The sequence below is a fragment of the Pocillopora damicornis genome, chromosome 14 (genome assembly GCF_964200805.1).
Source record: "Pocillopora damicornis chromosome 14, jaPocDami1.2, whole genome shotgun sequence".
In the NCBI taxonomy this organism is placed as follows: domain Eukaryota; kingdom Metazoa; phylum Cnidaria; class Anthozoa; order Scleractinia; family Pocilloporidae; genus Pocillopora; species Pocillopora damicornis.
In genome coordinates, this window is record NC_142683.1 from 9,865,781 (window position 1) to 9,888,780 (window position 23,000).

Below are 23,000 nucleotides of genomic sequence, written 5' to 3' on the forward strand. Positions count from 1 at the left end.
AATGACGTACTAATAATGAAAAAATGAATATGGAAAATGACATCCAGACCCATAAAAATTGTAGAAATTTCATTTTCAAGATTTCAAAGAATGGTTCACTGTAAGAATCAAGTTCTAAAATCCTGTCTAATGCTTTATTCTTGTTGAACAGGGGTAAAAAAATTTCTTTCAAAGATCACAAAAATAGAAAGACCTACCTTTTCAGCAGCTGACTCTAGTCTCTGATTGAGAGCCTGTGCTTTTTTGAGATAACGCTGAATTTCTTGCATGTCACCGAATGTCTGGAACTCTTCAAGCTGTTTTGAGTAGCTTTCCAATTCCTCTACAAACCTCTCACGCCGCATCTGATGAGTAAAATAATGGTCATGCAATCAAACAACCTCTCTCTCCTTGTAACTATTTTATCCTTTGAGGCTGACTGTCTTTCTTACCTTGAGGCTGTTTTCATATTGTACACGGTTTGCATTGATAATCTTTTTGTGCTCTTCAAAGACCTCTGGCATGCGGAAATGCCATTGAAAGACACTGTTGTTTAGTCTCATATCAGCTGGAGAAAATGATGCATAGTCCACCTGTCAATGAGGACAAAGTCACTTAATGTAGTAGAAATCCAAACTTGAGTTCTTAACTCAGTTCCTATTGAAAGTTGAACTTACATGTATGCATGCATGACATACAAAATCATGATACATAAAAAACCCCACTTTTTTCTTTTTACAGCAAGTTAAGCTTGTTTATTAGACTTTTCATAGTTTAACAAGCCTTATTGCCTTGGGTTATTTTGAAAGAAATTTACTCTTAGCAAATTATTGACCCATTCCTTCATATTCTGAAATATAAATATACATGCTACAATCTTACCAAGAAGGCCAGTCTGTTCTTGGTGTCCACCAGTCTCTTTTCAAGGTCAAATATTGTTTCATTCTCCACTTGCTCAATATAATTCTATATAAGAGATACAAGTAAATACTTTTAATTGATATCACAATTACTTTTAGACTGAACTTAGGCTTACATAAATTATCATTCACTTTCAAGCATTCACTTAGTTTATCATTCCACAAAAAATTTAACAGCTGCATGTAAAAGAACAAGCAGGAATCATTGATAAGCTCTTTAGAGAAAAAGCAATCCTTGACTGATTTGGTTTTACTTAACTTTTCCCTGTGATTAGTTGAGAAAACTTATGCTGCTCTCCCACTCAACTTATCAGATGCAAAACTAAAAACAATCACCACTTGGTCATTTGTGTTTTCCAGCACTTCAAGTAGATTGCTTGTTTTCCCTTGGAGTTCTCAGTTGTTAATGTTATCGTTATACTCTGTTTTGATTGGTTGTTAGGTCTGACCTTTGGTTTGGTTTTTCAACACCCAATCGAAAACTGCTCAATGTCATCCAATAAGCTGGTTAAACTTGTGTTCACAAAAATGTTATTTGGCAATCCTGAATATTCAGAGTCAATGAGCAGGAATTTGTTTGTTTCAACTTAATCCTTAATTAATAATTTTTCTGAGAGTGCCTAATTCATTTGAAGGATACCTTGAGCTCCATCAGATGTTCTGTATTTGCGGGAGAAGTCAAGGCTTTCTCTGCTATCTTCTCATACTCCTCGCTGAGCCTTGAAAAAAACCCAAATAAAAATATCATCAGAATAAGTTACATTCCCTTCAATTTACATTAAGGATGAAGCTCAAATATTCCATACACATTTTACCAAAAGGAGTTTACCTCTTGTTTAAAACCTGATGATCTTTGCTCATTCTCTGAAGCAATTTAGTTCTTAAGCCATCTGCTCTCTTGGCTAATGCTCTGATTAATTCATCACAGTGTAATTCAAACATCCCAACTCTTGTCACCTGAAGAAAAGGGATAAATAGATTTCACATAATAACAACATTGCATGTTGATTATGCACTCTATTCTGTACAATCATTCTGTAAACTTGTTGGATTATAATCAAGATGAATTTCAACTATCTTCTACTTCAAACTTACCTTTTGAGAGTTGTACTGGATGTTGTCAACCAATTTTGCATATTTTTCCACCTCCTACAACAAGTAAACAAATTTTAAATTCCCCCGCTATTCATTGTTTTCAATTTATTTACTACTTAACAAAGATTCTGATTACTTTACAACTTAAGATAAGTCTTTGCCAAAATTATACACAACAAGTTACATGTTAAGGAAAGAACTCTGACCTTTGCAAAGCGGGGAAATTTGTGACCTTCCAACATGAATTGATCAACATCTGCTTCTGCCTGTAGATTAAATAATCAATAAAAAATGGATTTGGAGAAATGAATTCAATGCAACCATTACTGACAAGGAAATTAAATATATAGAAAAATATGAGCTCATGAAATTATAGGTACATATTGTTTTGCAGTGTATCTACTGTTTCATTTAATGACATGCTCTGCTCTACATTTACAAGTATCAAAACTTGATTGTACCACCTCAACTTAGGGTAAAGCACTAGCAGTGCAAGATGCATTGAGCCACACCTTTTGCGCATTATTAATATAGGTAATCACATGATTTGCATGAGCTCACTGGGCCAGTGCAATTTGTGGTCTTTGAAAAAATTTACAAGTGCTTATTTATTCCAAATTGCAAGAGAAAAATCATGTGATTATGTGTTTACAATATACCAGTACATGAAAAAATACAAGATAGCTTATCATAAGTATGCAGAAGCAAAGCGAGTGCATCAAGCACAAAAACAAGTTATTCAAATTCTGCTAGTGACATTCTGCGTTTTGGTCAAAACAACTGCATATGATCTAAACAATAATATACAATGATATTTTCACATCCTTAAGGTGCAAAAAAGTTCAAAGTCCAGCTAAACAATTCAAGGAATTGAATGTCTGGTTTGTTACTTCTTTGCACCAAATTCACCCTCTTCTGCAACGAAATACCTGAAAACTGCAATTTAATCTTAACCAATCAAAACTGAGTAATTTTTTCATGTATAATATTAATATATTTACAACACAGTGAAATAAAGTTTTTCCTGTATACAAATTACCTTTCGGCTGATCAGGTCTTTGAATTTGTCATAAAATTTCAAGTGTTCTTTTGGTCCAGACATTTCACGTGCTACCACAGCTTGTACCTACAATGTTTATGTGGAACAATTAAATTAATAAGAGTTCTACATAGTGGACATTATCACCAACCAAAATTGATCATTAAATTAATGTGTTTTTTCTCTCAGGATGTCATGATGATCAGGGACAAAATTATATAACACTGAAAATTTATATGCAGACTATTGGTAAGCACAAAGAAAAGTGTGGTTACATGCATTGCCCTTCATAGACTTACCTTTGCTTTTGCCTCATTGACAATTTCATCAGAGACCACAGGTTTGAGTGTTTTCTTTGTTCCAGACTAGGACAAAAACAACAACAAAAACTAAACTATCAAAATATTGCAAATGCTGCTGCCATTATGAAAGTAACACTGGACTTTTTCCACTTTAAATAGTGCTGTGATGGCCAGTCTAAACCTCACTAGAGGCAACTACTAACATGTGATGTATATGTATACAGGGGGTAAGTCTCTAAAGAAACTGTGATGCTGTGTCATTAGGAGAGTATAACAGGATAATTAAGTATTATCAACTGAATTGATAGTGTACATTAGCCACCATAAATAGTTATGAAACTCATGTTTTGAGCACTAGCCCTTCTTCAGAGTGAATGATAAAGGGCTAACACTTGAAATGTCGGCTTTGAAACTTTTTACGGTGGCCAACTTATGATATCAACTTAGCTGATAATACTAAATTACTCCATATATATGTATACCAGCACAATTGTTATTCAAGTTGTAAAATTTTTGAAAGCTGTTGGACATAAAATCACAGACAAAACCTGTCGAGACAATTTTCTTACAGGCATATGAAAGCCTCACTTTTTGAAATGGTACTAGGTTAACCTTCAAAAAAAAAAAAAATTCATATTCCTTGTCAATGTTACTAAATCTGCTTTAACTTGCATGCTTACCAACACATATTTTGTGATACTTTCCTCACAAAATTACATTGAAAGAGGCAAATGGACTGGAAAAGTATGATACATGTACATGCATATGAACCTGATTTGAATTTAGGACTGGCATACATTCATATTGAAGCTCATTTATCTCAACAGTTTTTTTCCATGGAAGGATGCAAGACTGATGACCATACCCTCATTTACAACAGGCCTTAATTAACTGTAAGGCTCATGAACATGCTTGTTGTTGTCCCTACACCCATCACAATCTTTTTACATTCAATCGCCTCTGAAAATGTTACATCTAGTTCATGTGACCCTTCATTTTTCATTAAGTGGCTTTGGAGACCTTATGGATGGTAAACACTGTATTACTAGACATTTTCTACCATAAAACACCAATTGAATAAGTTATAGTCTGTCAACTAACCCATTCTGAGTACAACTTGGTTTCCACTCTGGGCACAACCATAACTGCTTTGATCATTACATCATACACATTCAGCAAAACCACCTGGAACAAAATGAACATAGTGAGTAAAGGTAATAGAACCAAAATTAGTAACATTTAAAGAGTAAAAAGATGAGCGGTTTCAAATCACCACAGCATTTAATTACTTCTTGATAATTTTCATTGTCATATTAATGCTTATATCAAGGCTTTCCTAAGGTCAATACATGAGTAAAACAGCTGTCAAAACTTTTAGAAAACATATCTAAATACCACTCACAGAACCAGTTTATTTCATTTATTTTCTGTTTTCAATCAGAACCTTGGTAATCTGCTCCCAAATAATTTTCCTTGCTTTTGATTGGCTAGCATTGGTAAGCTAGTTGTTAAATTTTAAGAGACTGCTATAATTACAAGTTATATCAGACAATTTGGTGCAGTTAATTTAGTGTTAACAACCGGGTTGAAAACGTAAATTAGCCACCGTAAAGAGTAAAAAAGCTAAGCTAACTTTGGTGCAGTGTCAGTTACATCAAGTAACAAATAAAGGCTGTTTAAGAACCAGTCAGATTCACGTAACAATGAATATAAAAAAATGATGATAATTTTTAAATATAAGCAAGCTGGTACCTCAAAATCCTTGAAATCTGGCTCAAATTTCACTGTGTCACCCTCTAATACAAGCCTCATAATAAACCCGGGATGTTCAAATGCTCTGATGGAATCCTGTTATATCAAAAAAATAATAATAAATAAAAAGAAATTCATTTTTTAAAAAAATATGGTTGCACAATAAGGAACTACTAATAGCGGAGCTCGCAGAGCATAAGCCCCATAATTATACAAAATAGTAGTAGTAACCCATCAAGCTGAAAAAATTTGGATGTACAACCATACAACTGTACGACCGTACAAGGTGCTTCTTTTAACATGTGTGGTCAACTGTACTGCGGGCACGTCAATGTCACAGCTTTGTTCAGTAGTCCAGTGATCAGAGCACTGGGCTCCGAGTTGGATGACCTGGGTTCTAGTCCTGGCCAGGGCAAGGTGTTGTGCCCTTGAGGTTTGCAGGGAAAAAAAAAAAAAATGCAAGCTCTGCTTTTAGGCTTGGCTAAATCTATATATTGGTCCGACATTGCACACTTCTACTTTCTACTTGGCCTTTTCTTCCCTTATCTTTTCTTAACTAAACTTGTTGAGACAAATTCTTGAACTTCAATTTTAGTGTCAGCTACAACTTTTTATCCCTTGCGTTTTCAAGTGACAGATGTCACAAGCTACAGAATTATCTTATTGCTCTAATCCAGAGAGTACCTTTAATACCTCACTTTATGATAATGCAAAACATATTCAAGTAGTGGACTTCGTGTCTTTACAACATGGCACTATGCTATGTCACTCCATATCCTACCAACAACTACTTTCTGTGCAAGTGCTATTGCATGCAGTACTACATATAACTAACTAAGAAAAGATAATTCTTTTTATTTCCATGGAGAACACAACTGACATTAATTTAAAATAAAACATCTACATGTACATGTACACATACAAGGTATGCATGTAACTTACTGCAGGGGGACAAAACAGCTTTGTAAAATCGTCAATGGAATTTAGAGCCAACATCTGGAGTTGATTTGTCATTAACACAGCAGCAGCATTAAAAAATGATTCCAGTCTTTTGGCATTTTGGTTGCTGGGTACTTGCTTGCGTTTGTTTCCTTGGTAATAAATATTTTGCACTTCTGGAAACCACCTTGAGAGCAGTCACAATAATACAAAATTGATATTCTCAACAAAAAGCTTTCATCACATTCAAACCATTTAAATATGATCTCATTATTTGATGAAAAAATCATGTGTGTACAGTGTTTATACACCCATCTCTCAAGGTTGGCACAAGACATTGAGTTGAAAAACTGTTTTTCAAAGGAATTTCAAGGACTGTTACATGTAAAGGACTAAATTTGTTCTGTTAGCACAAAATTTAATGGGGAGACTGAGCTGCTGGATGCTTTAAATGAGACTAATTTCTGCAGCAGAAAGGGTCTTTCTGTTTAATATCAATATTTTTACAGCATTATCCATGCTGTGCTTCTACAATTAAGAACAAGATATAATAATTAGCACGACATCAAATAGCATGGAGACAAGATTAAATTAGAAAAAAAGAGAAAAAATAGTACTTTTTCAAAAGTGTTTCCTTGGCAATCTCTATGTGTCTCATTACAACATTCTGAAACATGGCAAGCTCCAAAGCCTCAGGCCGTAGCTGAATTTCGTGAATATCCACAAGCCTCAAATTACTACAAGAAAACATACCATAATCATTACATTAATAATGCATAGTGATCAATATGGCTAAAAGTACAGCAACATAAGAAATGTCTAACAATCAAAATACAACAAGAATAATTTACACAATACTTGTGTACAGGGCACACTTGTAAATATCCATAAGGATATCACTGCAAGCTAGAGTAAAATCAATAACAATACATTACCCAAAAGTCTTGTGCCACAAGTCCAGCACTGCTGCCATGGTAGGATTGGTTCCAAACAGGTCCTGCTGCATGGCTGCCTTAGCAGTGACATATGATCTGTACCAAGGTTTGGGAACCTGCATCAACCTACATTGAGACAACACATCAGTATTATGCGCATGCATGTGTAAGAAAAATTGTTTATCATCATGTAAGTATTCCAAACTGTTTTTAGTATCAAACAGTCTGAGAGCTAATTGTTATTGTTTGTTAAAATACTTACATGTATTATAAAGAATGTTAAACAAAATAAGAGCTGAGTTGTAAAAGCAAAATCCACACTTTGAAACTATTGAATGTGTACATGAGTGAAGCACTTAATGGAAATGTTTAACAGCAGGAAATCAAAGCATTCAATGCATATCTCAATAGCATTTGCAAATTATGTGAAGTTTTATATGAAATAATTCATATTTGTACTGCGGTTGTAGATGAAAGTGAAATGTGATCATCGCAGTAAATTTTCCAATTTAAGCAATTGGAAAGAAGAAACCTGAAAAAAAAAATCAGGGCTTCAACGGGATTTGAACCCGTGACCTCTGCGATACCGGTGCGATGCTCTACCAACTGAGCTATGAAGCCACACATTGGGAGCGAGGTCAATTTATTGAGTTCATATCTTCCCGTGCAGTGAAATGAAATCATTTCACTGCATGGGAAGATATGAACTCAAATGAAATCATTTCACTGCATGGGAAGATATGAACTCAATAAATTGACCTCGCTCCCAATGTGTGGCTTCATAGCTCAGTTGGTAGAGCATCGCACCGGTATCGCGGAGGTCACGGGTTCGAATCCCGTTGAAGCCCTGATTTTTTTTTTTTTTTTTTTTTCAGGCTTCTTCTTTCCAATTGCTTAAATTGGAAAATTTACTGCGATGATCACATTTCACTTTCATTTGCAAATTAGTAAGTAAGAAAGAGATTCACTAGGAGGAAAAAGGCTTGGGAAAGTACTCAATAGTTCAATTCATCAGAAAAAAAAAGAAGTAGGGAAAAATAAGGTACATTGTAGTCTGCATTAGGTTCAATCACTGAAGATGTCTGCTAGAGGTATTAATAGTCCAATATGTATCATCAGTATTCAATTAGAAATTTTTTAAAGCAGTTTAAAATCAAATTGAATACCTAATACATTAATAAAAGTTCTAATACAACATCAATGCATGGACTCACTCTTTCTTGTGTTCTAAAACTTCCTCTTTTTTATCATCATCTTTTTCTCGAGGATCTTTGAGCACAAAGTCAACTGTATATTAAGAAAAAGATAAAAAGAAAAAAGACACGCACACCATTAACCCACCATACTGCTGGATAGGACAATTACTTAGTAAAGTACTAAAAATACTTCAATCTAAAATTTAAATACACAACCTCTGCTAAATATTATCTTTTTGAGGTAGTGTATTTAATGGTAGCGGAAGGTTAATTTAGAAAATGTGTTTAATATCTTAGTTTATTTTTTAAATGTGTACCAGCAACAAATCTTTTAAGGTTACTAAGCATAAGGGCTGGGTTGTTCAAAACACCATTAACCTAGCCAAGGGTTGAAGTAAATTTTTAATACCTTTGCAAAGGGATATTTTTCTTTTGCATTCTCCCAGCTAGTTTCAAGTCATATTGAGATGAACTCCTGCAAAACCTTATCTCTAGTTTACGTTCATCTACACGAGAATTTAAAGCCAAGGTTAACTGTTAATCCTAGATTAACGTTAACCCCCTTTTGAACAACCTGGCCGAGGGGTTTTTAACTTGGAACCAAAGATTACACCTACTTTCCATATAAACTCTAATATTAATTATATGCAACATCAAATTTAATTCCACAATGAAATTGACTGGACGTTAAAAACACAATTCTGAACAAATGTATTGAATGTTATACTGTATGTGACCACGAATTGAACTTTAATTGACATAACCAGGAAGAGACTACGTTGAAGGAATGATGAAGGTGGCCACAGGGTACCCTGCTGAGTGCCTCAATCATTAAAACAAACTTCCACAGCATATTAAATAAATCAATTACAGCTTTTTTTTGTATGACAGAATCACAGGAAATTGCCTTCGAAAAGGAAAACAGATTTGTGTACATACCAATAGCCTTTTTGACACTGAGTAAATAATCTTCTCTCATTTCATCTGAAAGATTTTCTATACACAAGTCAAACCCATCCTGAAATCATACAAGCAAAATATTACTTAAGGTAAGTAATGGAGTCTAAAGCTGCTGCAATTATCAAATGATATGCCAATTGACTTAAAAGAATTATGATACGCAAGCTATTAAAACTTAATTAGTGCACCTAAATTGCTTCTATGCATCAAACATTTCTGTATACCATGTCTATTTATTAAAATGATTTTTGGAAAATGTACAATGGTGTATTAATTTGTTTTGAACAGTGTATATAGTACAGACTTGTCCAAAACAGGATCTAATCAGATTACTTTTTTAAAGGTTGTTCATAGCATTAACACTTTATCCCAATGATAATTTGCATGGAATACATGGTTGAACAAGTGTATATATCTTTGATTCAAGAGGTGACTGATAATTTAGTTATTGCATTAGGTTTTAAATAAATGCTGTTTTATGTTCCTATTATAGTTTTAAAGTAATGACATAGAATTTCTTATACAACTAAATTAATCTTATAGATTGACCTTATCAAATGTATTAATCTAATAGATACAAACAGAAACACAGAACATGATTGAGAAATGAAGACAATCCCTAACATTTACCTTCAAACTTTGAGGAACAAGTTGCAAAACATGGTCAAGCCAAGAATCTTCCATAGGTGCCACATGTTCTGTGTCTATTCCATGGTGAATATAGTAGTAGTACCGCTATAGAATTGAAATGAGGATGGTTAGATTAGCGATCAGTTTAGTGTAAAGCTACTGAGGATCCATGTTGACATGTAATCGTGAAGCTTTTGAGGAAATGTAAGTGCTGAATGTGATCTAATGAACAATTTAACTGAATAAGTTTTTGAATATTTATGTAGAAAGTTATATTATCTCAAATATGATGTAATCATCTTGTTCTGATCCATAAAGAAAAGTACACCTACACCAATTTCTATTATTTTCGCTAAAATTGTAATTTCATGACATACTGTTATAGTGTAAGTGCAAATTCAAATTGTGCTAAGTACAATTTGTAACTGAAGATGACATTAATAATGTCAAAACATGTTTTGCAAACTTAAAAAAATTTTGTTTCTTTGTTTTTTTTTTTCCCTAAAAATCAATAAATGAAGTAAATGATCAATAAATTAAGTGCCTTTAAAGCTCCTCTTGCCAGGGGTACAGAACACCACCACAATAACAACAACACAACCACTCTTATTTCCAATAACATCAAAATAATGAATTGTGATGGAGCCTCACCAAAATATCTTTTTCAGCCCCAGTTGGGGAGCCAGTTCTCTCCAGGGGAGGGAGTTCTCCTGCAGAGGATGGACGTGCTAGAGCTGTACCCTCATTCTGCCTGTAAAACAGTAAGCAAGTTTTCATTGACCTTTCAGTTCTTGTGGTATATTGATAATTTTTGCAAAGGAAATATGAAAGCAACTACAAATTGCTGCAGGATCTATCCAAATAACTTAGAAACTACAAACTACAAATTGCTGCAGGATCTATCCAAGTAATTTAAAAATAGTAATAAAAATAAGGGAAGTAACTGGTAAGTTATTTAAGTCAAAGGTTTTTGCTATACATGTGTATTCATGCATTGTTGTAAAATTGACAATTGTTCCCATCATCTTTTAACTGTAGCACCATACTTACATGATGATGTTGACCAGAGCACTACGGAATGATTCCCTGTCCTTCTTAACAGCATATGAAGTACCTCCCTTTCTGCCATTTGTGCCTGGAGGAGGACTGGGTGGTTGGGGGGTTGTTTTTCCATTTGCAGCATCCCAAGTCTTGCTGCGTAAGTGTTTTGCTTTTTTGCCAAAACCTATTATCATTAGCATAGACAAATTGGACCAGTGGAAAAAAAGTGTTGTTTTAAGGTTAATATCATTCACATGAAAGCTAACTGATTTAGATTACTCCAGAGTCCTCCCCACACCAAAAAAAGTCTTAGCCTACTGTGTAGTTTGCTAAATATCCTGAATAAGTAATCATGTACATAAAAAAAGTTTCTCTTTCGGATTTGAGATTGTTGTTGATGTTTATTATGAATATCATTGATTTATTCACAAATTCATTAATGTGACTCTGAACTTAATACTTGTCCATTATCAGGTTACAACTCCAGACCATAACGTGTGATTGGTAATGCAGCAGTCAAAAAGTTAAATTTGGAACTTGGGAATAGGATCCAAAGTCAAACACCTTCTGATCTTACAATTATGTAGCTTTACATCCCTTCATTGTCTGGCTCGAAGCTTTCCTTACAGTAACTTCAGCAAAATCTAGACTTGAACACTGCTGAGTAACTTAACTATTCAAATATAATTTTGGAACTTACCTAATGCACGACTTTCTTCCTCTGCATCAGCTGCAAGTCTTTTGTTAGGACTTAGCTGAAAAGATGGTGCAGTCTGTTGCCATGCTGGCTTACTGCGAGTCTGAAAATAATCAAGAAACACCATGAATGCCATCAAAATATTAGTTATAATATTATATAATATTAGTGTACATCTACATGAAGGTACCTCTGAGAGATACCTAACCGTTAGAATAAGTACTGCAGAGAAGGTAACCATGTTGATCACCTTGGATCAACACATTGCTGTGTTTTTGCCATCATGCCAGCAATTGCATTTCTCGTTTTCTTTGTCCTTTACTTTGTCACTTTCTTCTTAACAGTATTAATTTTCATGCTGTTTTCTTTAGCGAAACGAAATCAATGCAGCTTAAAGTTAAGCAAGAAACTCAACAGTAGTCGTTCTGTATTTACAATAGAAATTAAGTCATGTACATGATAATGATCATTGCGTTTTATTAAGCTTACCTCGGGTAACTGAGGAAGAAATCTTACTGGTGAATGAGGATTCCGACCCTTGACTTGGCCAGACGAAAACTGTGAACCAAATCACTTTTAAGTTAAGAAGCCTAACTTAAAATTTGTCATTTTATAATTACCAAAACCTTTTTGTTTCGCCAATGCAGAAGAAACAGTAATTGGTGTAATCTCTGGACTGGCTATTTTCCACTAGTTCTTGAAAACAAAGAGCGAAGATATTGATACTCTTGAGCTACCATAATCCTTGCTTATTCAGGGTTGAAGGCTGTAAATTGTGACTCAAATCAAATTGTCTGAAAATTTTCTACCGGCACGATTTTAAATTGTGTAACAGTCCACCATTTGTCCCAAAAAGACCTAGTCTTACCAACAAAAAGAAGCATAGTTGCTCTAGCAGAACGCACAAGTGAGTCTAAGGAATGTGTCTTTTGTGAGAATACAACAAAACAAGACGGTACAAACTGCGTACCTGGGGTTGAACATCCATCGTGGAGAAGTTGATTATCCCTTGCTCATCATAAACCTGATCGTTTTTTTAAAAAAAAACCGTCAATATTTCTTAAATGCGGAGAGGAGAAAGATCTCCAATTAAATACTAAACATGTGTTGTCGAATAAATCCCGAGAGAGAAAATCTCAAAAACACCTCAAATGCCTTGGTGAATACAACTTCGCCATTTTCTAGTCTCAGTGTAACTTGTAACTATGACAACTAATCCATAATCAAATCCAGTCTTATGCAGATATTGTCTGCGTGGCGCCTGGAGATGACCCATGAAGGCAATATGGCGGACAGACTAAAAATTACGGACTTACGTACACCAGCGTTTATGATTGACCTAAAAACAGTTCAGAGCAATTGTAAAGCCATGATAGATAGATGTAAAGGTCTTGGAGTTGAGCTTCGTACAAATATGAAGACTCACAGAACGTTGTAAGTTCCAAAATTCGGTTAAAAAGATTCAGAAAGAAAAATTCATTGTCTCGGACGGTAATCAAATAAGCTTTTCCACGTTTATTGAGAAGTAACCTTGGGCCATCTATCGCAGAGTATTTACACACTTAGCCAATTTTTTCCCCGAAAGAATTCTGTCTTCTCTAAGACTCTTACAGCAATATGCCTATTTTCGACTCACATTTTCTTGAAAATGGTAATGGTTCAGACTTCCAGTCACGTCCTTAAGAAAGGGGATAGATTCAGTGTTTACTACTCCACCTCGTCTGGCATAACGCTTATCATGATAAGCACAGTCGTGTTTTACAGTAGTCCCTTAATTACCAAAAGATGACCTGTGAAGTACATTTTTATCAGGGGGAATTATGATTCAAGATAAAATGTATCATAAAAAAGTTAAAATTCAGGGTCATTAGTAAAAACCTACCCATAATTAAGATAAAAGAAGGTAACTTAATTTAACCTAGACAAAATGCCTAGCTGTATGGCCAATTTACAGGTTTTCTACAAAATTAAAGCTAATACCCAACAGTACAATGGTAGCACTAATTGGATATACAATCACATACATACAACAGCTTTCCAACCTGCCCCCAAGAAACATGCCATAATGGTCCTCCACTAAAATTATCTAAGGCAAGAACCAACAACCGAAAAAGCAATCAGTGCACAGCCCTGTGAACAGCTAATTTTACTGTCAAACCCAAGGTAGGTCCCTGTCTGATTAGGTTGGGAGAGGGCAATATTTTTGTGAAATGATCCATAATTACAGTATTTTTGTGAAATGATCCATAATTATAGTATTTTTGTGCAATGATCCTTAATTATTAATAGTATTTTTGTTACACTTAGGGAAGCAGGAGAGTACATGACTGCAGGAACAAAAAGATGCATATCAGTGTCAACTTTAGCAGAAGCAGAATTTTATTCCAATGGAGGCTATGATGACATCACTTATGCTTATCCACTTTCTCCTGACAAGGTCTCACAGGCTGCCCAGCTTTTGTCACGTCTCGAGAAGTTCCATGTGTTGGTTGATAATTATGTGATTCTTGATTCACTTGTTGTTTATCCACTTCCTGAGGGGAAAAAGTGGTCAGTGTTCCTAAAAGTTAACTGTGGATACAACAGAGGTAAGTTAACTTGCCCAGGTGCAAAGACAGTATATATTAACCAGTGTTAAAATGAAAATGCAAGCTCTTTTAAATTACAATTTTAAAAGAAGACTGTCATTTATTTAAATAATTACAATGTAGCTGTGGCTTCTCTGAAAAGCATATTTGTGGATAAAGAAAAATATGACATGTTATTGTAAGGGGCCTGAGTTCTTATTTGTGTGAAATAGATAAAAACAGTTCAGGATAAGGCAAGTCTTTTGAAGGAGTTGCCCAGCTGTTATGTTGTATAAAACACCAAACCTTGAATAAGTACTTAACTTGAAGGTAAGAAAAGTTAATAAGCACCCAGTCTCAAATAAGTAGTGCTGTATGCCATCACACAATTGTGATTTAGATCACGAGAGAGACATCTCTGATCTCTGAGCTGATTAACTTGAGGCAAAGGCACAATAATCCTTCTCTTCTTTGATGTTTCCTCATAAGCATTAAAATCAGTCTTTCTATTCTTCATCTACTATTAACCTGACTGTGTACATCAAGGAAGTAAATTGCATTATTAACTTCAGTTATAGTTAATGTTCTTTAAATCATAATGTAGAAATAATTGTAAATGTTTTTTTTTAGATTTTGGTTTTCTCTTGGCTGAACCCTTTTTAACACCCAAGATCAAATTGTTAATTCCCCCTTTTAGCTGCGGCACATTTCCTCATAAGCTAGTTAAAATAAAAGTAACAACTTCTACGAGATAAGTTTGAGTGTTCTTGTTACCTGTTTGCTGGATTCATTATAGGGAGATATAACATGTTCATCAGTTGTGGGAGAGGAAGGGTTAAGGTAATTTTTCTACAAGATATATCTACTATGATTTAATCTTCCTAAATTCCTTTAATGCTGTTTGTGTTCTCAAATATGCATGTTTCAGCTGGTGTGTGGTATGATGATCCTCAAAGTGTTGACATGGCCAAGGAGATTTCCTCCAAGAGTTGTGTGACATTCAAAGGGCTCTATATCCATGAAGGGAATTCTTACAATTGTCAGGGTGAAGATGAAATAAAACAAACTGCTAGTGAAACATTCAAGAGACTTAACATATTTTCACACAGGTGAGACTGCTGGTGTTCTGAGGCTTTTTAACTATATATTGTGCTTGCACATTCTCTATTGTAAGGTATAACTGAATTGGATCACATTTCTTACCATTGTGAATGGTAGGGACAGAGTACTTGTATCTGTGGGTAATGTTCAATTGCCTGCTTCAAAACCTCCTTCTGTAAATATGTTGCTGATAGATGGTGTTTGGCAAGATATTTTTTTTGGTTTAAATGTTAACTTTCTTATTTTAATAAGAGTATGGTGACCTGTAAGGGTAGTAATTAAAAATTCTTGGCAAACTTCTGAAGATTGACAGTGTGCTTGATGATCTTTCTGTGAAGCAGCCCACAAAACTTTTGAATTTTGATTTTGAGTTGCAATTTTGGTCCATTACTAGTTTTTCACTGTATGTAACACAGTCTATTATCAAGTCACTTGAAGTTATTTCACCTGAAGTCATGTCCCCCTGGGACCTGAGTCATGTCACCCAAATTTTTAGAAATTTGGTCCGATGGGTTTTAGGCTGTGATTAAACAAGCAACACATTGCCAGTCTATTCACCCTTTTATGGTGGCCAAACGGTATGTTCTTTGGTCCATGCCAAACTCACAGGTATGATACTGCCAAAGACTGCATTGGTGCCACTGTAGGGCCTGTTGGCATGGTCTAACTCAATTGCCACATTCAATACAAGCTGGACTACTATTGTTGAAAAAGTCACAAGTATAAATAACAGACTGAGTGTTTGGGGTTTGGAGCAAACCAATTCACATTGGGTATGAATAGACAGAGTAAGAAACATCCATGGGTATGAAATGAGTGAATACCAAACAGACAGTGTAATGCTGCATATTGTTCTTATAGAAAGGAACAATGCTTTTTGAGTTGTTACTCAGACATATTTCAATTCTGACCACATTAGCAATTTCTGTTTAGTCTAAGTCTTCATGATGTGGTTAGAAACCAAAACTGCCTGTATAATAAAGTTTCTCAAGTTTATGAAAACTCCGTTAACACAAAATGAGTATGTACCATACTAACAATGCTCTATTTTGTTCTTAGAATAAACAATTTTATAGCCTATTCACAATCTGTAAGTCTGATCTTTTAAGTAATTGTTTCTTCCAGAGACTCGACATTTAATTTCTGGCGACATGACTGAAATTTCGGGTGACAATTGAGTAATGTTCTGTAAAAAGGTGACTTCGGGTGAGATGACCTTAGGACAACTTAGCCAGTTACCCATAAAACAAATAAACAGCTGTTAAAGAGTTATTTTAATTTACTCTTTATTTTACTTTCATTGTAGACTTAAACAAGCTGGTATCGAATTTCCTACTGTGGCAATAGGAGCAACTCCATCCTGCTCTAAACCTCCAGATGATGTTGAAGGAATTAATGAGTTTCATCCAGGAAATTATGTATTCTATGGTTGGTGAATTCACTTTTTTGTTTTAATTAGTACATTTTTTTATGTCTTTTAAAGAAGTATTATACTTAACTGTCACTATAAAATTACAACTTATTTTTTTCCCTCTTTGGTAAAAATGCAGCTGGATTCTGAAGAACAATCAGTTATTCACACTTTTGTTCTTCAGACTATCAGCAGTACCTGACTGGATCATGTGATCTGAATGATATTGCAGTGCGAGTCTTGACAAGAGTGATTGGACACTACCCTGATAGGGAACAAATTTTGATTGACTGTGGCTGGACTGGGTTGTCCCATGATAGCCTTGGGAAACTCAAAACAGGATTTTGTTACTTTGAAGGACATCCAAATCTTAAGTATGTGTGTTTTGTTTGAGCCATAAAGCACTGTTTTCTGAACATAGTCTCTGTGGTGACAAAGTTGGCTTGAAAAGGTACAACTGTTACAAAACAATGACTGTCACAACACTCCTCCCCACAGCTGCAGGCTGTGTGAGGGGGGGGAAGGGGAAGGGGAAGGGGAAGGGAAGGGGAAGGGGAAGGGGAAGGGGAAGGGGAAGGGGAAGGGGAAGGGGAAGGGGAAGGGGAAGGGGAAGGGGAAGGGGAAGGGGAAGGGGAAGGGGAAGGGGAAGGGGAAGGGGAAGGGGAAGGGGAAGGGGAAGGGGAAGGGGAAGGGGAAGGGGAAGGGGAAGGGGAAGGGGAAGGGGAAGGGGAAGGGGAAGGGGAAGGGGAAGGGGAAGGGGAAGGGGAAGGGGAAGGGGAAGGGGAAGGGGAAGGGGAAGGGGAAGGGGAAGGGGAAGGGGAAGGGGAAGGGGAAGGGGAAGGGGAAGGGGAAGGGGAAGGGGAAGGGGAAGGGGAAGGGGAAGGGGAAGGGGAAGGGGAAGGGGAAGGGGAAGGGGAAGGGGAAGGGGAAGGGGAAGGGGAAGGGGAAGGGGAAGGGGAAGGGGAAGGGGAAGGGGAAGGGGAAGGGGAAGGGGAAGGGGAAGGGGAAGGGGAAGGGGAAGGGGAAGGGGAAGGGGAAGGGGAAGGGGAAGGGGAAGGGGAAGGGGAAGGGGAAGGGGAAGGGGAAGGGGAAGGGGAAGGGGAAGGGGAAGGGGAAGGGGAAGGGGAAGGGGAAGGGGAAGGGGAAGGGGAAGGGGAAGGGGAAGGGGAAGGGGAAGGGGAAGGGGAAGGGGAAGGGGAAGGGGAAGGGGAAGGGGAAGGGGAAGGGGAAGGGGAAGGGGAAGGGGAAGGGGAAGGGGAAGGGGAAGGGGAAGGGGAAGGGGAAGGGGAAGGGGAAGGGGAAGGGGAAGGGGAAGGGGAAGGGGAAGGGGAAGGGGAAGGGGAAGGGGAAGGGGAAGGGGAAGGGGAAGGGGAAGGGGAAGGGGAAGGGGAAGGGGAAGGGGAAGGGGAAGGGGAAGGGGAAGGGGAAGGGGAAGGGGAAGGGGAAGGGGAAGGGGAAGGGGAAGGGGGTGGGGGTGGGGGTGATGCAGGGCTAAAAAAATTGGTGGTTGCATGATTGCCAGTGGCGAATTAGAACTGACAAGGGCCACCAAAAGTTAACATTTGAACACCTGATGTGCAACTATGCCACAGAATTTCGAAAAGTTACAATGTAAAGTATGTGAAGTTTTTCATTTTAAACTAGAGGAAATTGAGGGCTCCTTCATTTTGGGATGGGCCACTAAGAATTCAAGGAAACTGGCCCGACTGGCCACCAAGCACTGAAGTTAATTTTTAGCCTTGGTGATGGTGGTGGTTGAAAAATACATTTTGTACATTTTACACGGATAAAAATCCTTGTAGACTTTTCTTAGAGGCATAGGTCTATTGTAGATCAACCTTCACAGGCTTTATGTGGGTGTTTCCTGCGGGGTAATGCAAATATGGCCACACCAGTTGCAATCTCTATCAATGAGCTTGAAACAAGCTATCTGGAAAAACATATTTCTTCAAAATAAGAAATATGGAAGAAGCAAAAAAACAATTTGTTTGTCATTTCAAATTTTCCATTTTCAAGAGGAGGGAGAAATTTAAACTTGTAGAATTTGTATATAGCATTCTCACTATCAAATATGTTTCTTTAATTGCAGACTTGTCAAAATGACTCAAGAAATTAGCACAGTGCAAGCAGTGGAAGGGCCTTTAAATTTGTTGCTCTATCCAATTGGGTCATTCTTAAGGATAATTCCCTTTCATGTGAGTATAATCTGTGTTAGTCATCTATATGCACAACAAAAGAATCACAAGCGAATTAATGTTAGACCTCAAAGTGAGCTATAGTATATATCATCCTTATGTTTTGTATTAAACACATTTATGTGTTATTTCTGAAAGACATGATGAAGTTGAATTTATTGAAAAAATATATATGGCATTTAAAGATCAAATAATATTCATGTACAATTTAAGATCTTAAAGAAATGCTGTGGAAAGGTTGAGTGCCTTGTTTATGAGATGTCACTCATTAAAGAATAGAGATCAGCCTTAAACATTAAGACAAACTTCACTTTAGGAAACTCTTCCTTTAGTTATTCTATGGTCTTGTTCTTGGCATTTTAAAGTCATGCTTCCCATTTTCGTTTACTATCTTTATCTTTGGTAATCGTTTCTCATTTGCATTTGATGACATGGTGACATGTTGCTGAAACGTAATGTTTTAATAGGATTGCTCTTTACCCCTATACAACCTACTTGCAAGCTTTTTGAAACAGGAGGTTTGGGAGAGTATTTTTGTTAAGTGTGGTTTACCCAATACTTTCTCGGTAAGTTTAAGTGACAAAATTGTACCAAGCACAGTAATTATTGTAAAATGAATGTAACATTTATTTGTGGATTTTTCAGGCATGTGCCACAGCCTACATGCATCCTGTATACTATGTTGTGAAGGATAATGAAGTTGTTGACAAGTGGATTCCTAACAGAGGCTGGTGACCATTAATTAAAAAACTACCTCTGTCTGCATCAGAGGGGGCATTTGTGCATAGCAATCATAGTGGTCTCCTCTCCAAGGAAGTTGTTTACAAGCTCTTCAAAAACTCATTAATAATTCATAAGCCCATTAACCTATCAAATGGTAGATACTACATCACGTGCAGTGACTTTATATCGATAAACCTCATCCTTATTAGTAAGCGGTGTTTTATCAGATATAAAGACACTGCACGTGACTTATGAATATTAATTAATTATCAACACAGAAACTGACATAACAAATGGTGGGAACATATTTAATGTTCTTTCAACAAATTTCACACAGTAAATTTACTTTTGCACCAAATTAATAGTACAGTTGTGAAATACACATCTGGAAAAATTCTCTATTCCATTAGTACAGTAATCTGGTAAAGGCATATTAGACAATACATCATCTGAAACTTCGAATTCAAGATCAGTTGGCAGAGGTGACTCCAACTCGTTTTCGCTAACCTCTGCGTTTGACCTTTTCGTGTGCTAATTTCTAACGTTCACAAAAGCATAATTGTTATGAACTCTCTTGACACACGCTTTTCCAAGAATGTTTTTGAAGCCGTTCAAAAAACTCGCAGCACGTGTTTTATCGGGTCAAAAACCACTCGGCTACGCCTCGTGGTTTTAAACCCGATAAAACACTCCTGCTCGTTTTTTAAACATTACATCAATAATAAATGTGATAAAATGATATCATAAACCTTGTTCAGAAACGTTTTGGCAAAATTGGAGAGCATTTTTATATATTTGCTTACCTAAACCTACAGATGTACTTCATGCAGTAAAAATTGAATTTACAAAATTCACCATCTCGACAATCATACATAAAGACAAATTACAATCTAGGATATGAATAATTATGAACTTTTTAGATTAACAAAATATAAATGATTTATTAAGCCAAACCCCTTGGAGACCCTGACTTAATTTACTAAAAAAGAAATATTTGCAAAAGAGATAACCTCAATCAAGATGAAACTTAATTCATGTGAGGTTCTGGCGCTTCTGTGTGAGATGGCTACAATTTTTTAAGAGTGGTTGATTTACATATAAAGTTGTTAGGGGACTTACAGTTTTAAAATAAATTTGCAATTTTATTGAAAGAAAAATTCAAATTTTATATTTGCAAAGTTATGTTAAAGTTAGATAAAGTAAACATTGACACAAAGTTATTCGACTTATTTCTTTCCACTGTTATCTCCTGGTCCACCTCGGAGAATTATCTTCAATGAGGGTAAACTGTCAACTGTATTTCTTCAACCAACAATATTTAGTATAAATAAATAGTGTCTGCAGTTGATATTGGCGGAAAAAATGAATATTATTCTTAAAGCTCTTCTTTGTATAGATTCAATGGTAACCGGTCGAGTCGCCCGAGAGTCATGTTGCCCGAAATTTTTAGTGATGTCGCCCGAAAAAAAAAATCAAGTCGCCCGAAGAAACAAATACTAAAAAGATCAGAATTTCAGACTGTGAATAGGCAATAACGTTGAGAAATTTTTTATCACTAAAGCGCTCTTTGTTTCCGACAACACCATGAAGATTCTTAAAGCGTTGTTCGTTCCTAACAACAAAGCGAAACGTTGTTCGTTTCCAACAACAAAATGAAGCGTTGTTCGTTTGGTATGTAATCGTTTCTTACTCACGGACGTTTCGTAAGCTAGAGAAACTTTTTTTTGGTTTCTAACAATACCATGAAGACTGACTACACAGAAATCGATCGTATGCTCGGAATTGAAATATGTTTGAGTAAAAATTCTAAAAGCGTGGTTCGTTTCTAACAAAAAAGGGAAGCGTTCTCCGTTTCTGACAAAAAAATGAAGCGTTGTTCGTTTGGTATGTACTCTTTTCTTACTCACAGACATTTCGTAAGCTTGGGAAACTCTTGTTTATTGAAATGCAATGAAGACTTTGACTACACAGAAATCGATTGTATGATCAGCACTGAAATATGTTTGAGTAACGAATCGAAGCGTTATTCGTTTCTAACAACAGAGGGAAGCGTTGTTCGTTTCTATAACAACAAATGCATGGATGCAGCGTAACATACTAGTAAAGTTCTGTTGTATCTATTTGTGACTTTCTTAACAATAACAGATGAAAACACCTGGTAAACGAATGTCGATTGTCGAGTTCGACAAGTCGGTAAAAAGTAAAGCGAGTAACATACAAACAAAATTAACTTGTTGCCTTGCGTAAGGGTAAGTGTTTTTTTTAATTTTTATTTATTTTTTTTTTTTAAGGTAGCATTCTATTGTTTATGCTTGTGACTTTTTTCATAGTAGTAGTCTGATAGCATCATTCCCCTTAGGATCAAAATAAAAAACAAAAATTATGTAGTTGTGCTCTGTTTCCTCTGGCGGTCGCATGTATATTTTGATCCGAACAAAGTATATAAGAAGAGGGTAAAGCTAGCTACAATACGAATACGAACTGATCAAAATGAGCATTCATCCTTGCATTGAGTGTGATGATGAAGTCAGACCACGTCAACAAGCCTTACAGTGCGACGATTACTGTCGATCATATGGCCTTTCTGACTATATGATCGATTTCTATGTAGTCAAAGTCTTCATGGCTTTGCTAGAAACCAGGAAAAAGTTTGTCAGGCTTACGAAATGTCCGTGAGTAAGAAACGAGTAGGTACCAAACGAACAGCGCTTCCTTTTTTTTGTTTGAAACAGAGAACGCTTTCCTTTGTTGTTAGAAACGAACCACGCTTTTAGAATCGTTACTCAAACATATTTCAATTTCTCAACGTTATTGCTTACTCACAGTGAAATTCTGAAAATTAATGGATAGATTATAACAACCGATTTACCAGATGTTCGTATCGCACTAGAACTGACGGTAAAAAAGTGTTGAACTGATGGCCGATGCGTGTTCACGACCAGCTTGGACAACACGGAGTTGGTTTTCTTCCGTGTAAAGTAATCGAGATGAAAAGATAGAACTCTTGAAATGGCTTTTTGTCCGATGGCTTGTTAATAATCATAGGACAAATATTGACGTGGACGGGGTTATTGTGTGATAACTGCCCGGTGATTTAGCATCACGTGGCTATAGTGGCTAATAAAATCGCGTTGAAATTATGGGTGGGTTACAAAGAACTGTTGATAACCTCTCTCGTGCTCTGTGGGTACCAAAACAATTTACTGATATAAATCCTGCGTAGCTGGTGCTTCGTTCAGTCGTCGTTCAAGAGCTGGCCACCGAATCGCGAAAATCACCCGGAAGACCGAAAAAGTGGTGAGAGGTTAGGAAGAAGAAGAGGCGTGTAAATTTTGAGAGTGAGAGAGAGCAATAAACTGAACATCGGTGATATTTAATCAAACCTTGATAAAAGACATTTTCCTATTGACAATCCAGGCTTTTAGCAAATTTTAAGCTTAAGTGCAGTGGTAACCAACATTTCCGGAAAAATAGTATGTATGTCAGTCTAAGTGGAAAACATCTTATCACCCATTTTC

General features: G+C 36.2%; 2 protein-coding genes across 3 annotated transcripts in view; one reads left to right on the forward strand and one right to left on the reverse strand.

Annotated features, from left to right (window-relative positions):
* Positions 1-12,695, reverse strand: part of LOC113668857 (dynein axonemal heavy chain 7) — a 45,483-nt gene extending 32,788 nt beyond the window's left edge. The window contains exons 1-23 of the mRNA XM_089193595.1: positions 12,632-12,695; positions 12,456-12,509; positions 11,975-12,043; positions 11,489-11,588; positions 10,798-10,972; positions 10,399-10,498; positions 9,748-9,852; positions 9,097-9,175; positions 8,176-8,248; positions 6,962-7,087; positions 6,644-6,763; positions 6,030-6,213; positions 5,088-5,183; positions 4,437-4,520; positions 3,333-3,398; positions 3,034-3,120; positions 2,201-2,260; positions 1,995-2,048; positions 1,729-1,856; positions 1,540-1,618; positions 862-945; positions 432-572; positions 198-344 (exon numbers count right to left, since the gene is read on the reverse strand). Of these exons, the coding sequence (XP_089049721.1) occupies positions 198-344; positions 432-572; positions 862-945; positions 1,540-1,618; positions 1,729-1,856; positions 1,995-2,048; positions 2,201-2,260; positions 3,034-3,120; positions 3,333-3,398; positions 4,437-4,520; positions 5,088-5,183; positions 6,030-6,213; positions 6,644-6,763; positions 6,962-7,087; positions 8,176-8,248; positions 9,097-9,175; positions 9,748-9,852; positions 10,399-10,498; positions 10,798-10,972; positions 11,489-11,588; positions 11,975-12,043; positions 12,456-12,473 (2,175 nt within the window). The 5' untranslated portion in view covers positions 12,474-12,509; positions 12,632-12,695. The remainder of the gene's footprint in view (positions 1-197; positions 345-431; positions 573-861; positions 946-1,539; positions 1,619-1,728; positions 1,857-1,994; positions 2,049-2,200; positions 2,261-3,033; positions 3,121-3,332; positions 3,399-4,436; positions 4,521-5,087; positions 5,184-6,029; positions 6,214-6,643; positions 6,764-6,961; positions 7,088-8,175; positions 8,249-9,096; positions 9,176-9,747; positions 9,853-10,398; positions 10,499-10,797; positions 10,973-11,488; positions 11,589-11,974; positions 12,044-12,455; positions 12,510-12,631) is intronic.
* A 48-nt stretch (positions 12,696-12,743) lies between these two features.
* LOC113668858 (D-serine dehydratase) lies at positions 12,744-20,830 on the forward strand. 2 transcript variants are annotated; one of them, XR_016182870.1, is made up of 8 exons: positions 12,744-12,919; positions 13,793-14,073; positions 14,981-15,161; positions 16,460-16,581; positions 16,749-16,938; positions 18,654-18,759; positions 19,405-19,589; positions 20,196-20,332. XR_016182870.1 is itself a non-coding variant. In XM_027184811.2 (7 exons), exons 1-7 carry the CDS (start codon positions 12,753-12,755, stop codon positions 19,492-19,494), a joined length of 1,137 nt encoding a protein of 378 aa, XP_027040612.2. In that variant the 5' UTR covers positions 12,744-12,752; the 3' UTR covers positions 19,495-20,830. The 2 variants fall into 2 exon arrangements, 1 of the variants encoding a protein (XP_027040612.2); XM_027184811.2 differs by having other exon boundaries at positions 19,405-20,830.
* Positions 20,831-23,000: the final 2,170 nt, after the last annotated feature.